The sequence below is a fragment of the Trichoderma camerunense genome, assembly GCF_050948025.1.
Source record: "Trichoderma camerunense strain CBS 138272 chromosome Unknown V8C40scaffold_30, whole genome shotgun sequence".
NCBI classification, from domain to species: Eukaryota; Fungi; Ascomycota; class Sordariomycetes; order Hypocreales; family Hypocreaceae; genus Trichoderma; species Trichoderma camerunense.
In genome coordinates this window covers 1-13,995 of record NW_028145340.1, presented here as the reverse complement: position 1 = coordinate 13,995, position 13,995 = coordinate 1, and the positions used below count along the sequence as shown (strand labels likewise).

Below are 13,995 nucleotides of genomic sequence, written 5' to 3'. Positions count from 1 at the left end.
ATATGCTGTTTCAATTCTTCTCTCAAAGACTCTTATTCTGGTGATGGGAAGAAATACATTTGATGTTGGCAGTATGTCCATAATATATTATGCTAACGTTCATGGATTCGAAACAAGCAGTATTCCAACGCCCCATCTGCCGGTCAACGTCGTAATCCCCTTCCTCTAGCCGTATCTAATCGACTACAATATACGTACGCGTAAAAAAGGGATAAAAAAAGAGAACATGCCAAAGCCAGCAGTTTTCCAAGCCAAACGTGATTAATTTGCGAAAGACAAGCAGAGATGAAGTATGAGTATGATATGTGGAGGTTTAGGAGTGTCATTCCCTTAGAGGAAGGGGAATGTCATTGCGGGTAGAGAGGTATTTCTAGAAGGTATTTCGAGGGTGGTCTTCGGATTCAAACATTACAAAAACGGTATAACAAAAGTAGCAGCCGCTATGACTCAGCATATACAAACGGATTTTCATTTTCTCTTTTTAAGGGGTATCATTTCAGAGTCGAATTCCTCAAACCCACGGCCGGCCACGAGACCGAGACTCGGATCTGGTCTGGGACCAGAAAGAGGCGCCGTCGCCATCACCTCTTCTCCGTGGGTTGTACGGCCTGTCATCTTCGGGTTCGGGATCCAGCGGCGGCGGAACGAAGCTTGGCTTTGGAGCAGTCTCCGTCAGGGGAATCTCGTCTGACGGCCTGCCGTATCCAGGATCGAGAGGCACAGCGAGGCCAAGCTCGCCGAGCTGCGGGGCGGGTTGGCTAGGTCTTGGGGTAATCGGTGTCATTTCAGCTTCGTCGCCGTGAATGCCCCTTTCTTCTGTCAGGAGAGCGGTGTTTGGAGGGTATGTGCGGGGGTCAAAGTTGTCGTATTTCTCAGTTGATGGCCTGTTTATGGTTAGTGTCTTGGTATTTTTGTGAAAAGCAATGGCGCATGGAAATTTCTTACGTGATGTACTGGGTTGGCGTGGCTGTTCTCCTTTTGCGGAGGAAGTAGAAGATCAGGCCGGCAAGGAGAGCAAGACCGGCGAGACCACCGACCACGCCTCCGGCTATGGGTCCGGCCTTTGAGCTGCCGCTGGAAGTCGGCGCAGCGGGATCAGGGGTTGAGGTGGAGGTGGACGTCGAGGTTCCGGTTGAGGCTGAGTCGCTTGCGGTAGCCGTGCCCGTCTCAGAAGTGTCAGATGTGCCCTTGGTCCTGGTCGCGCGACTGGTGGTCTTGGAAGTAGACTCAGTTCCGGTCCGCGATCCAATCGTCGTCGGCTCGGACAGAAGCGTGGGCGTCGCCGTCAGCTGGAAAGAGACGTGGCTAAAGTCCAACGGCGAGCGACTAACCGCCGTGGTAGCCACCGTTGTCGCCAGATGCGAAAAGGCGCCGCAGCCAAACTGGAAGAAGCCCCCGTCGAAATGGTTCTGGTAACACACGTCGGCGCCGGTGCAGGTGAAGACGTAGGGGTTGAGCTCCGTCTGCGGCGGGCTGTTGACGTCGACGCAGCCGGTGAAGATGCCCTCGGTGCAGGGCGCGCCATCCGGGCAGCATCCGATGGCCTTGTTCTCGACGTCAACGGCGCAGTGCGATCCGGCGAGGCACGTGGCTGGGAAGTTTGGGTCGCCCCCTATAAAGCCACAGACGGTGTTGAAGTCCCGTTGCTGCAGCAGATGACGCTCCGGCATTGATCTGAGAAAAGGCGCTGGCGTGGGGGCGATGGGCCACGGCGCCACGTTGAGCTCGCGCATGGCGACTGTTTTTGTTTCTCGGGGCAGCGCATGGCTCGATGCGATCTGGAGGAGGGTCGAGGACACGGCGAGGGCTGTGAGAGTGGAGGATCGCGGCGGAGGGGCCACGATCATCTTGTTGGTGGCTGTTGTCTATAACACTCTAGGCGCAAAAATAGGAGAGAGTTGACGGACAAAGGAAACAAAGCCACAAACCAAGAGGTGCCTTAGGGAACTAGGGAAACTGACGTGCAAGAGGGAAGAGAAGCTGCAGATGAAGGTGTGTTTGGCAGATTGCAGATTTGTGAACATGGAAGTCAAGGTCGCACTGGCGCTACTCATGCTTTTTGCTCGGGTAGTGTGCCTTGTTCGTATTGACCCCTGCAAGACCCAACTGGCATACATTAGTCGAGCAATGCGGCCAATGGAGGGTGCAGCGGGACGATTGAATCTTGCGTGGAGGGTGGGTTGATGGTATAAATAGGCATTGAGAGCTTATTATTTACGGTAAACAAACAGAGGGCTGTGGCCGTAGGGCGAGCATGTGAGATGAGTGAGATGAAGTGAAGTGAGGTGAGGTGAGGGAGCTGTGAATAAAATAGTGCTCTCTGAATACACTGCGAATTACATTGTCTACCTACTATGGGAGCTTCTCACTCTTTGAGGCGGCTACATTGCATGTTTCAGTGGCAACTTGCTTCAGGTCCGTCCCCTTGCGTCGCTACTAAAGGTCTAAAGAGCGTCAAATTTGAATTGTGCGGAATAAAAGTGACACAGACTCTCAAGGCCCATGCGCTATCATACAACTCAACGACACTTGAACCCGTGGTGTTTTTTTTTGTTTGTTCGCCCTGAGTCAAGCCCCCCTGAATTCGCGGCTACCGATTGGTGGCCCTAATTACATGTAGCAACGGCCCGGACTAGCTAGGCCAAGCTCAGTAGCTGGGGGCAACGCTCAATTAAGAGAGATCAATGGATGCATTGATTTTGGGCGTTTGCGATATTACACGCTGGGTAGCGCGGGTATTTATTACAGAAGTTGAGCGGGCGTTGAATCATGGCACTGCCCGATGAGCAATTACGCGTATACTACATTCTAGTGTTAAGGGAGCAATGCTGTGAACCTAGCTGGATTGAGGTTTATTAGCATGAAACGATAAAGAGTCGACGCCAAAATAAAACACTGCGTCGTGGCAACCATGAGCGTGAAACAGGTGCAAAGGCGCTGAGAGAAGCGAAACGTGGTGACGACCAGACAGAGGCAAGGCAATTGAGGTTTTTGTAATGTCTCCGGTACCCGAACTCCGGTCTCAGAGTAATCTGGAGGTGCCGTATCTCGAGATGCTGTCAAGTGTCTGGAACACTGCCTCTCCGAGCCGAGACCACAAAATCAGCTTTGATCCACCAGCAACGTCCAAAGGCTGCTTTTCCTCTCCCTGCTGCAACTTGGGTACTATTACGGACTAAGGCGATTACGATTCCCATCTTGTATGCACTGTAGTGAGATCGATATGAGCCTCCAGATGACGTATAAGTATAGAGTGGTGGAGTTGCTGCATCAACCCCATTCGAGAGCTGCATCTGACAATTGATTCGCTTTTCGATTCTCAACACCATCAATTCCCAGAAAATAAATCAATAAAATAAAAAGAAGGTGCTACAGGGGTTGCTGGCTGAAACGGCACCAATGGATGTCCGGTAGCATGGCGGCTGCAGCTCTTCTCATTGGCATGTGGGAGTGGGCGATGCGACACTTGACCTCATGTTTTAGGGGACCAGCGACCCGTAATAGCGGTTCTAGCAGCAGGTGCTGCATGAGGGTACTTGTGAGATACCTCAAACAGCTCGGAAGGGAAGGCACAGTTGAGGTTGTACAGGTAGCAAAATAGCGCAGTGATGCTCTGTTTGTTGACCAGCAGCACCGCGTGGAGTCAAGTACTCTTCCCGTACCGCAATGCACCTGCAATCGACAGTCACCTGCGCCACGCACAGGCCACGCCGCGCTAGATTGACGTCGCTAAGATCAATTGATTGTAGCTTCCCCATCCATCTCGACAGCTCCATCCATTATCACGTCTCAACCTCGTCTGGCTCTTGCTCCCCTCTCTTGAGCTTCTTTTCTTTGTTTTGGGGACTCGCTCTGCTCTCGTCAACCTCTCTTGGCATCATCATCATCATCTCCTTTGTCCTGTTTTGTTCTTTTTGCCGAGATTTTGGAGATTGCCACTCGCCTCTGTACAGCAGCATAGCACAGCGAAGATGCCCATCCGCGTCAAGCTCAAGAAACCGCCGCCTGTCCGCGAGGGCAGTCCCTTCTCCGCCCGCTTTGATTACATCGAGCCCCCTTACATCGGCCCGGACGACTCATTCCGCCTCGTCGTCAAGAAGCTGGGCCAGTACATCACCGAGGCCATCGAGCTGCCCAGCAGCTTTGAGCAGCTGCGCACGACGTCGGCCGGCACCTCGCTGCGCCTCTTGGTTGACCATCTGGCTGATACCTGCGCCAACCCGGCCATCGTCAATGCTCTTTTGTAGGTTCTCTTGACGCCCAATTCCGGCCCTTTTGTGCTTGCTTGACTTATCACCCACTGCTAGGGCGCTCAAATGGCACTATGCCTCGGATCGTGATAACCAGGGCGTCGGCGAAGCTCGCTCTAATGCCTGTGAGATTGTAGCCTGGAGATTCTTGACCCACCACTCGGAGCGCGAGGCTGTGACCTTTTGCCTCTACGAGATCCCTGACCATAAGAAGGTAAAGGCCCAACAGCAACAGCAACAGCAGCAGGAGCCTGATCGCCTCTTCCCATCGGATCCCGAAGCTGGCGAGGGCACTCCCTTGATTCCTCGCGTGCTGGCTTCTTTTGACGGCTCAGATGCTCATCTCCCTGCGGGAAGTTCGTCCAAGAAGATACAGCTTCTGTCGTCTCTTTCTCGCTTAACCAATCTTAGCATGGATGACGAGAATGATGGAGGTGATGATGATGATGACCCAACCGCCGCTTTTGAAGGTCTAAATGCTCTTGAGATTGCTGCTATTGCCGACGCCAAGAGATTTCTCAGCCAGCACGTCGTGCAGAAGATCATCGTGGGCATATGGAATGGCGACATTGTTTTCTGGGATTCCATGTCGCTCAACTCGACCAAGCACCCCCATTTCTATAACCCATTCACGTCGGATCCCTATTCCCGACTCCGTGTGCCCAAATATCTCAAATGCTGGGAAGTCTTGTTCTTTGTCGTCTTCATGTGCTTGTATTACTCTGTCCTCATTGTGCGGGAGGAAAGCCGCCTGACTGGCCCCGAAATCGCCTTGTTCTTCTGGCTGGCTGCCTTCTTTTACGATGAATTGAGTGAATGGATTGATGCCGGAGCCATCTTTTACGCAACGGACATCTGGAATTTGTTTGACATGATTATGATCCTCATTGGCACCATCTTTGCTGTATTAAGTGAGTGTCGTACCTCTTGCTCACAGAAGAAACACCGAGTGCTAATTGTGACCAAGGAATTATCGGTATCATGCGTCAAGATTTGCGCCTAAACGACCTGGCATTTGATGTGCTGGCCTTGGAGGCTCTCTTCATGATCCCCCGTATTTGCTCCATCCTAAGTCTGAGCCCCTACTGGGGTACGCTTATTCCCTGCCTCAAGGAGATGGGCAAGGACTTTATCAAGTTCATGGTGCTTGTCATTGTTGTTTACCTTGGCTTCCTGACCACCTTCTCCCTCGTGGGCAGAGACATCTTTAGCTTTGGTAAGATGACGGGCATCTTGACCAAGATATTTTATGGTTCGAGCTATGTGGGATTCGAGATCATGGACCAGATTGATCCCATCTTTGGACCTCCCTTGATGATCATCTTTATCACTTTGTCGTCGTTCCTTCTCATGGGCTCGCTCACCGGTATGCTCTCCAACAGCTTTTCTCGCGTCATCACCCACGCCAAGGAGGAGTACCTCTACGTGTACAGCGTGTACGTGCTGGAGGCCTCAACCAGCAACCGCCTGACACACTTTTACCCCCCGTTCAACCTTGTTTCCTTGGTTTTGTTCCGGCCATGGCGATACATCTTCCCGAGGTCCCACAAATACCGCCAAGGTAGGATCTGGCTTCTCAAGGTGACCCACGCGCCCATTGTGGGCGTCATCAAATTGTACGAGTATCTCAAGTACAAGGGCGATGATGATGACGAGTTCCGCGGCTTCAAGGGCCCAAAGGAGCCTAAGGGGAGACGCCGTAGGTCGGAGGCCGCTCGACCCTCATCTGCTGCCGGCCGTCCCCCAATTGCATCTCTTAGATCTGCGATGAAATTGCGTCCGTCTAGCCGGAATCGCGAAGAGGACGATGTTGATGCGCCCTCGCCAGTTGAGGCTCAGCTTATGGAGCTGCAGCAGAAGATTGACCAGCTGACATCGATTGTCGTATCAATGAGGGAGAGCCAGATGGTGAATGACAAGATCGAAACCGGCAATAACAACAGTGTCTGAGTATTAATCATTGACCGTCGAATATCGAATACGACATGAAGGAATGGGTGTATACATTGATGAAGATGAAATAGTGTCAGGGATCGGCTGTGCATACGATATTATATCCCCAAAAGTCTACAACCACCTAAGAATCGAAACCCCCCAATATTTGTATGGGGGCCATTTCCGCAAACTTCTACCCCCTACAGTCCTAGAAAGATGATGATGACTTATATGAATAAAATTATTCACACTGGCTTTCCGCCCACTGCCTTTTGCGTGATGGTTTATATCGGTAGACGCTCAAGGGAAATTATTTGGATGTTTCTTTGATACTTCTCTTAATTCTTCAGCTAGAAGCTATTATTACTATAGAAACCCGGTTCATCACACTTACTTAGTTTGTATAGCTGAAAATCTTAGCTTACAGTGGGGTGTTTGTAGCTAAAGAATATTCCATGCGTTAAGCGCGTTGGTAAAGATATAAATCCAAATCCTTCCGACAGCCGGAAGTTACTATGTATGTAAGTGGCTGCACGTGGTGTGCCGATTTAGCCGTCACAGCCACGATACTGAATGATTGCGCAACTAGATCCAAGTCGCGCATATTTAGACTGTTTGAATGTCTTTCAATTTCAATTTAATATCATGCTAGAGCTTCTGGTCCAAATTCCACAGTTACTCCTTGTTACACCATGGTGCCTTCCGAAGACGCGATAGCCAAGTTCATCTCCTGCGTTCCAGATGCCGACGAGGGCAAGGCGTGGGTCTTTTTAGAGGTGCATACGTAACTGCTCAAATCTCGAGGTCAGCAATCACAGCTGCTAATTCTGTGGCAAGGGCGCGGCGAGCATAGACGAAGCGGTGGAGGAATACCTCGATAACCCGGGGAAATATTCACAGCCCGAAACCAAGTCTCTCAAACAAGCCAATGTCGTCCCTAGCTCAGTCGACGAAGCGCCTCCGGCGTACCATGCGCCATCACATGGTTCGTCCAACAACGGCGGAGGACACGCCGTCCATCAACATCTACGGACACACACGAACAAAGTGATTGAGGCAGCGAGGATACGTGCCAGAGATGAGGTTTGCGTGTGCTCCCCCCTAATCTACTGAACTCCAATCTCATAAGTCACAGCAAGAAATGCAAAATACTCTTCAGCAGGTGCAATTAGCACACCGCATATTCAACAGTGACATCGAGCCAGAGCATGATGTGGACGGCTTCCTCTGTGGGTGTGACATTCACCAATACATGGCTCTAAAGGTACGACGCCTTCTCGTGCAGAATAAGTGGTCAGAAGCCGTCATGTACCCGGGTAAGAGACGCCAGATGCCCTCAGGGGCCCTCGACTGCTCATCGGCTCGACTGACGGATTTGTAGGTGAAAAGTCATATCATGACTGCTACCAAACAAGGTTCGGTTACTATTCCAAGAATCCGTATAAAATGCGCGTCACCTCGCCGTATGGCAACTTTAGTTCGAGCTATATATATATGGCGCGTCCTATAGCTAGATATTACAGTCTTTCAGTTCATCAGACTATTAGCTTGAATGCACAGCTCAACGCGGAGGCCCAGTCTGCCATCGATGCAAGGGAGCCAAGGATGAATATTTGGGACCTTGAGAATCCTGATATTTCACGGTCAATTTTAGCTAGCGAAGCTTCTTCAACATCAACAAAAAAGGGGGATGAAGGACTAGCCTACGACAAGTCCGAGAAAAGGGGAGAACAAAGCTCAGCGAGTGCAACGGCCAATAGCAACGGCGAAGCATCTTCATCTAGCAAATCATCAAGATTCGGAACGCTAAAGAAGGCCTTTTCAATCAAGTCTGCCGAAGAGAGAGCAGCCATCAAGCTAGAAGCGGCGCTGGGCCAATGCAGACAATTACGTGACGAGATTATACAGGAGGAAAATGGCAGATGGCCAGACGCCGAGTGGCGACAGATCGTGACCACCTACCAAAACAACGTTGGGATGGCTAATACAATCGCCCAAATGCGTCAATTCAAACCCATTCAATATCTTCATATGCTACAGGCAGGCTACTTTGAGCCCATTCCTGTGGCGTGGGCGAACCAGATATCCAACCCACTCAAGTTCACGGTTGACGCAAGTGCAGGGTGGAGAGGCATCACACCAGCCTGGAGGGGCTACGACGATACAGCAGAAGAGAGGCTATACTGGGTATTGAATCACAGAGCCGGGGCCGGACAGAGGCTAAAGCCCGACATGATCTCCGCACTCGACATGGCCCGACGAAGGATGGCATCTGCCGTAGAGCCACCCCCAGCGTATTATGCGGCAGACGACACTTGCCACCTACAGCATACTTCTGAAGGGTATTCTAAACAAGTTATGCCTCCGCCATTTCGACCCTATGATGCTCCAGAGACTGCGTCAGACGATAGCATGATATTGGTAGACGTATCTGGCTCGATGGACTTTGAGCCAATGCGGCCACTATACGACGAGTATCTCATAACAGGATACACTCGATCTACTCAACCCAAAAATAGAGGTAAAGTGTTCCATTTCGTTCAAAAAGCTGGCAATTGCTAACCATGTTCATTCTGTTTCAGATACTGCCAAAGCCATCATCCGCCGATTCACAGACGCCCTTGCCAACCACGATCACAATTTTCAGGGTTACCAGCTAACCACATTTGCCAACCATGCAGAATACATTGGCATTCTAAACCACCAGAATTTCGAAAAGGTTTGGGGAACAGTCAGATTCGGAGGCGGCACACGCGTTATGACGGGGTGGCAAAAGGTCAAAGAGCTCCATTTTCAAAAACACTCGGCATCAGCGACCTATCACCCGGTGTACGGCTGGCAAGCGGGACCGAAGACGCCCATTCTAAGAGTCCTCTTGCTGCTAGATGGAGAGGCCCAAGACATGGACGAGTTTGAACTTGACTTACTGGGTCTCTCATGGGTTCACGTCACCATATTCTTGGTCGGAGTGGACGGCTGCCCTCATCACCATAGGCATGCAAATGAGTTGCAAAGAATAAGCGAAGTCAACCCACACGTGTCTTTTGTTGATGCACAGGGGAATACGCCAGAAAGGTTTGTGACTCATGAGCTGCTGAAGAGGCACTTGGGTTACGATTTGTCCATGCAGGAGTTTGAGGAAATGGAACACCCGCCCGCTTATACAGCATAATTTTAAGCCATTATTCATATTACTATGCCCATGTCACGACCCATGCTCTTATGTGAAACAAGGCAGTAGGTACCTGGATTTACGATACGCCGATCCAGTCAAACGGTATTTCATGTTGTGCAGTTTTATATTAAGACTTGGCCAACCTGCACGGCGACTCGTTACATCTCCAGGCCCAATGCCTCACATGATGCAATATCAATCATGATATGCGGAACCAACCGCAGTTACACAAGAGACTACTTCCGACGAGTATCCGCATGCCAGCGCCTCAATTTACTTAATGTCTTACAACTCGGATCCTTTCAAACGCTCAGAATGGCTATGTCCACTTCAAGTCTTGGATTAGCCGCACAAAGGTACGAGATTTCCCCGCCATCCGGTAATCCGTATAAAGCACAGAATACCACGACTTGTGTTTCTCTCCACTCCGCACATATCGTAATAGATCCAAGACACAAGCAGCATTACGTCAAACACAAGATCTAGAATATCAATAAACATTAGAAATCAAGTACGGAATAAGAGTAAGCACACTCGCACACTTCACCCCAGAATACGAACCCCGCCAAAACAGCTATCTATGGCAACTTTTCCCTCCGAGAATAACTAATCTGTCCTACGTCGGCACTCCAAAACAACGAACATGAAATCACACGATCAATCTCGCCGGCCATTCCGTCGGATATTGGACAAGGACCTTGCAGATGCCTTTCACCCGGCCCTATCGGGAACCCCCTTCACCACCACTAGCCATGCAGCCGGGACGATCTCCAAGTGTGGGGAGCCAGTCAAAACAGCCGGACGAACTCCAAGCTAGAGGGTCGGTGATACCCAGATGCAATGTCGCATCGAATACGCAGAATGGATTGCCGGTTTGTAAAAGTGAGGGGTAGAGTAGATTTCATGCGTGCCAATGTCAGTCCATCTTTGCATAGTCCGGGGTTGGCTATAAAAGGCAAGTTGACAAATTAAAACCTGCCGACACCGTGAATATGAGTTGCCATTCTTCTTCATGATCAGAGCTTCTAGCTCTCACGATATCAAATAGCAGCAACCATGGTTTCATCTAAGAAGTTTCTCTTACAACTCACTTCCTTGCTGCCAATCGCCCACGGCGCTGCAATTCACCAGCGATCCGATGACACCACCCAATCTTCCCCCATCGTCGACCTAGGATACGCCAAATACCGTGGCGCCCGCCTCGATGCAGGAGTAGATCAATTCCTAGGCATGAGATTCGCCCAAGCTCCCCTCGGCAATCTCAGATTCCGCGCACCGCAAGACCCAACTCCCGAGAAATCTATCCAAGATGCCTCCAAGGTCTGTCAAACCACCTCACCCTCACAAACATCATAACCACCTCACCCTCATAAACATCACATCAATCAAGTTAACTAACCCTCAAACAACAGTTTGGCCCAATCTGCGTAGCCGTCGGCCAAACAGCAGACGCAAACAACGCAGAAGACTGCCTCTTCGTCAACGTTTTCAAGCCCTCCAGCGCAACCCTCAACTCCAACCTCCCCGTCTGGGTCTACATCCAAGGCGGCGGCTACGCCCAAAACTCAAACTCCAACTACAACGGCACCGAAGTCATCAAGCAATCTGGCGATGGCCTTGTCTTTGTCAACTTCAACTACCGCGTTGGCGCTCTGGGATTTCTTGCCAGTGAGCATGTGAGGAAAGATGGAGATCTCAACGCAGGTCTGCTCGACCAGAGGAAGCTCCTCCACTGGGTACAGAAGAATATCAAGAAAGTATGCAAACCATTCCCTCTTCAATGTTGAATGAGACTAACAAACCAAGTTCGGCGGCAACCCAAAACACGTCGTCATCCAAGGCGCCTCCGCCGGCGCCGGCTCCGTAACGCACCACCTCACAGCCTACGCCGCCAAAAAAGACACCCAGCTCTTTGTCGGCGCAATCCCTGAGTCTCCCTTCTGGCCAACCCTCCGCACTGTCCCAGACATGGAGTTCCAGTACCACCAGCTCCTCTCCAACACAAACTGCTCATCTCTCGACTGTCTCCGCGATCTAGACACCCAAGCCCTGTTAAACGCCGCCCCCAACGCACCCTTCATCGGAGCAGCGAGCGACAATCCTCTGCCTCTGTGGTACTGGCTCCCCGTCATCGACGGAGATCTCATCACAGACCACCTGTACAATCACTTCGAGCGCGGCAACTTCATCCGCGTGCCCGTCCTCGTCGGCGACGACACCAACGAAGGCACATACTTCGCCTTCAACGCCACGAATCCCTCCCAAGTCTCGACATTCCTCAAAAACAACTACCCTTACCTCCAAGACTCCCAACTCAAAAGCATCATCCGCGCATACCCCCTCGAAACCCCCCTGCCCAAGCACGCAGCATACTTCCCCTCCGCAGAAGCCGCCTACGGAGAATCCACATTCACCTGTCCCGGAAACACCGTTGCCGCCTCCGTAGCCAGATTCTTCGACCCCCGTCGCGTCTGGAACTACCACTACAACGTCCTTGACCCGGACAACGTCGCCAACGGCCTCGGCGTCCCTCACACATTCGAAACGAGCGCAGTGTTTGGGCTCGGATACTCAGGCACAGCAGCGGCGTCCTACTACACGACCAACGCGGCAATCGTCCCCGTCACCATGCACTACTTCTTGAGCTTTGTGACGAAGTTGAATCCGAACGTGGCAAAGTATCATTCGGCGCCAAACTGGGATCCTTGGGGCCAAGGCACGGGGCAGCGTATCAGACTACAGACCAACAATACTGCCATGGAGCCTGTGCCGTTTGATCAGATAGCAAGATGTGATCTTTGGAAGAGTCTGCAAAGCTACACGCAGATGTAAATAGAAAATCACAAAGAATAAGGTTAATGACAAAGCATACTTAGTACAAGCGTTCAGATCCGTCAGATTTCCTTAACACTTACTCAATTCCCCTTTTAAGGCTGTCCATCTCCAACTCTAACATCGTCCTACTTCCCGCTAGATAAACCGGCACACCTGCACCGGACGTAAATATATCAGCCAAAGAGTTAGTAAGCAAATTCAAAAGCAAAGGCAGTATCCGTAGTAACCTGGTTAACAGGAAACGTCACGGATCCATCAGTGTACGGGTGGGAATACCATCCCAAATCGATTGGGCTGTCAACTTCGGCCCACTGCTGATACTGCTCAACTGCAGGAAATGCATAAGTGTGAACATCCAAACTGCCGCTGGCTGCAAGGCCAAGGGAGGTCAGATTATCTAGAGTTAATTCCCAGGTCCCCGTCTTGACACGCACACCCACAAGGACGCGTGCGAGGCCCCGGTCAGCTGTAGCATAGACATCCAGTGCAAGATCTGAAGACGGCGTGGTCCCATACCGGCTTCCAGTCATGTTGAGGTTATAATATTTGTAAACCTGATAGTCGCCAACGGGGAAATAGCCCGTGGAGGTTGCGCTGTAATTGCTCAGGGAATCTGGCTTGCCAATGAGGCTGGCCATGAAATCATGAAGTTGATAACCGCTGAGCCAGTTACCTCGCAGGCCAAAAGCATTGATTCTTTCAAGCTGAGCAATCCACCAGGCGGATCCAGAGGGAACCTGTTCTTTGAAGACTCCATACTCATTAATATTGATAGTGCGAGTAGGGAGGTTGTATTCTTCAAGATAACCAAGCAAACCAGCGTGGGCAGACAGCAAATCGCCGCCTCCGCCTTCCATGTGCCATGCATATTGGTCTGGAATGCTACCGTTGTGGGAAATGTAAGAGCACCAATTCGCAAACCAACTATTATTAAGGGGTTCGCCAGCACTTGCAGGGCCAGATAGGAGCACTTTGGTTCCAAATTCAGCACTGCCACGGAAGAGAATTCTATTAGCACTTTCAAAGTTGCATCAAATCTGTCTCAGATATGTTTTCCATTGACTCACCGGAATTTGTAATACGTGCGTCCCCACATCTCCAAGTACTGTTCTTGTGTACGCGCCCAGAATCCAGCGCCATCTGGCTCATTCCAAATGTCAACAATTATATCCTTAGTCATGCTATGTAAGGGATCAAGCGGAAGATTACGAAAGAGCAAAGCAAAAAGAGAAAATATAAAAGGACTAAAGGTACTAGGCTTAGTTATAAAAAAGTAAACTTAGTAACTATAATTTAAATTATAATAAAAATAAAGAGAAAAAACTAAGTAGGGGAGGAGCGTAAAGGAGAACTAGCTAGCTTAATATAAAGTTATATAATATCCCCTTAATAAAAATAAGTATAATATTTTTATTATAAACTAAAATAACCTTCTGATATATAAAACTATTTTATAAAAACTGTAAATAAATAAAAAAAAAGAAACTTTAATATATAAAATAAATAAATCCTTAATCTTTATATAATATACTATAATAGTTTACAGCCTTAGTTCTATTTATTCTACTTCTTTATTTTATTTATTCTACTTTTTTATTAACCCTATTATATTTCTTTAGTTATTAATCTTAGGCCTAGTATTAAGCTAACCTTTAATAATATTAAATTTCTTATAGTTTTTATTTAAAAAAGTTATATAGTTTAATATAAAGGTTATTTTACTTTAAAATAGTTTAGTAATTATTTTACTTTAAAATAGTTTAATAATTAATTTATCTTTAACTATTAGCTTTTTTTAAT

At 49.5% G+C, this 13,995-nt stretch overlaps 6 protein-coding genes across 6 annotated transcripts; 3 read left to right on the top strand and 3 right to left on the bottom strand.

Moving 5' to 3' along the window:
• Positions 1-4: 4 nt before the first annotated feature.
• Positions 5-2,143, bottom strand: V8C40DRAFT_258838 (uncharacterized protein). The gene is made up of 2 exons (XM_083218812.1): positions 946-2,143; positions 5-884 (listed from the first exon to the last, which is right to left on the bottom strand). The coding sequence occupies exons 1-2, from the start codon at positions 1,845-1,847 to the stop codon at positions 512-514; spliced, it is 1,275 nt and encodes a 424-aa protein (XP_083067342.1). The 5' UTR covers positions 1,848-2,143; the 3' UTR covers positions 5-511.
• On the bottom strand, positions 56-418 carry V8C40DRAFT_151181 (uncharacterized protein). The gene has a single exon (XM_083211306.1). The coding sequence runs from the start codon at positions 324-326 to the stop codon at positions 144-146; it is 183 nt and encodes a 60-aa protein (XP_083067343.1). The 5' UTR covers positions 327-418; the 3' UTR covers positions 56-143.
• Positions 2,144-3,777: 1,634 nt separating the features above from the next.
• Positions 3,778-6,715, top strand: V8C40DRAFT_258836 (ion transporter). Its single transcript, XM_083218811.1, has 3 exons — positions 3,778-4,243; positions 4,308-5,161; positions 5,218-6,715. The coding sequence occupies exons 1-3, from the start codon at positions 3,972-3,974 to the stop codon at positions 6,198-6,200; spliced, it is 2,109 nt and encodes a 702-aa protein (XP_083067341.1). The 5' UTR covers positions 3,778-3,971; the 3' UTR covers positions 6,201-6,715.
• A 65-nt stretch (positions 6,716-6,780) lies between these two features.
• V8C40DRAFT_258833 (vWA domain-containing protein) lies at positions 6,781-9,369 on the top strand. Its single transcript, XM_083218810.1, has 5 exons — positions 6,781-6,961; positions 7,023-7,268; positions 7,321-7,501; positions 7,567-8,706; positions 8,768-9,369. The coding sequence occupies exons 1-5, from the start codon at positions 6,878-6,880 to the stop codon at positions 9,355-9,357; spliced, it is 2,241 nt and encodes a 746-aa protein (XP_083067340.1). The 5' UTR covers positions 6,781-6,877; the 3' UTR covers positions 9,358-9,369.
• Positions 9,370-10,416: 1,047 nt separating this feature from the next.
• On the top strand, positions 10,417-12,192 carry V8C40DRAFT_271265 (alpha/beta-hydrolase; the record flags this gene model as incomplete). Its single annotated transcript, XM_083220259.1, has 3 exons — positions 10,417-10,680; positions 10,773-11,117; positions 11,167-12,192. The coding sequence occupies 3 exons, from the start codon at positions 10,417-10,419 to the stop codon at positions 12,190-12,192; spliced, it is 1,635 nt and encodes a 544-aa protein (XP_083067339.1).
• A 94-nt stretch (positions 12,193-12,286) lies between these two features.
• On the bottom strand, positions 12,287-13,378 carry V8C40DRAFT_151143 (glycoside hydrolase superfamily; the record flags this gene model as incomplete). Its single annotated transcript, XM_083211305.1, has 2 exons — positions 12,287-13,185; positions 13,263-13,378. 2 exons carry the CDS (start codon positions 13,373-13,375, stop codon positions 12,381-12,383), a joined length of 918 nt encoding a protein of 305 aa, XP_083067338.1. The 3' UTR covers positions 12,287-12,380.
• Positions 13,379-13,995: the final 617 nt, after the last annotated feature.

Coding starts and splice junctions, on each gene's coding strand:
- V8C40DRAFT_258838 (XM_083218812.1), bottom strand. CDS start 1,847: ATGATCGTGGCCCCTCCGCCGCGATCCTCCACTCTCACAGCCCTCGCC. Junction 885..945: donor ACGCCAACCCAGTACATCAC/GTAAGAAATTTC, acceptor AACCATAAACAG/GCCATCAACTGAGAAATACG.
- V8C40DRAFT_258833 (XM_083218810.1), top strand. CDS start 6,878: ATGGTGCCTTCCGAAGACGCGATAGCCAAGTTCATCTCCTGCGTTCCA. Junction 6,962..7,022: donor AGGCGTGGGTCTTTTTAGAG/GTGCATACGTAA, acceptor TTCTGTGGCAAG/GGCGCGGCGAGCATAGACGA. Junction 7,502..7,566: donor AGAAGCCGTCATGTACCCGG/GTAAGAGACGCC, acceptor ACGGATTTGTAG/GTGAAAAGTCATATCATGAC.
- V8C40DRAFT_258836 (XM_083218811.1), top strand. CDS start 3,972: ATGCCCATCCGCGTCAAGCTCAAGAAACCGCCGCCTGTCCGCGAGGGC. Junction 4,244..4,307: donor GCCATCGTCAATGCTCTTTT/GTAGGTTCTCTT, acceptor ACCCACTGCTAG/GGCGCTCAAATGGCACTATG. Junction 5,162..5,217: donor CACCATCTTTGCTGTATTAA/GTGAGTGTCGTA, acceptor ATTGTGACCAAG/GAATTATCGGTATCATGCGT.
- V8C40DRAFT_151181 (XM_083211306.1), bottom strand. CDS start 326: ATGACACTCCTAAACCTCCACATATCATACTCATACTTCATCTCTGCT.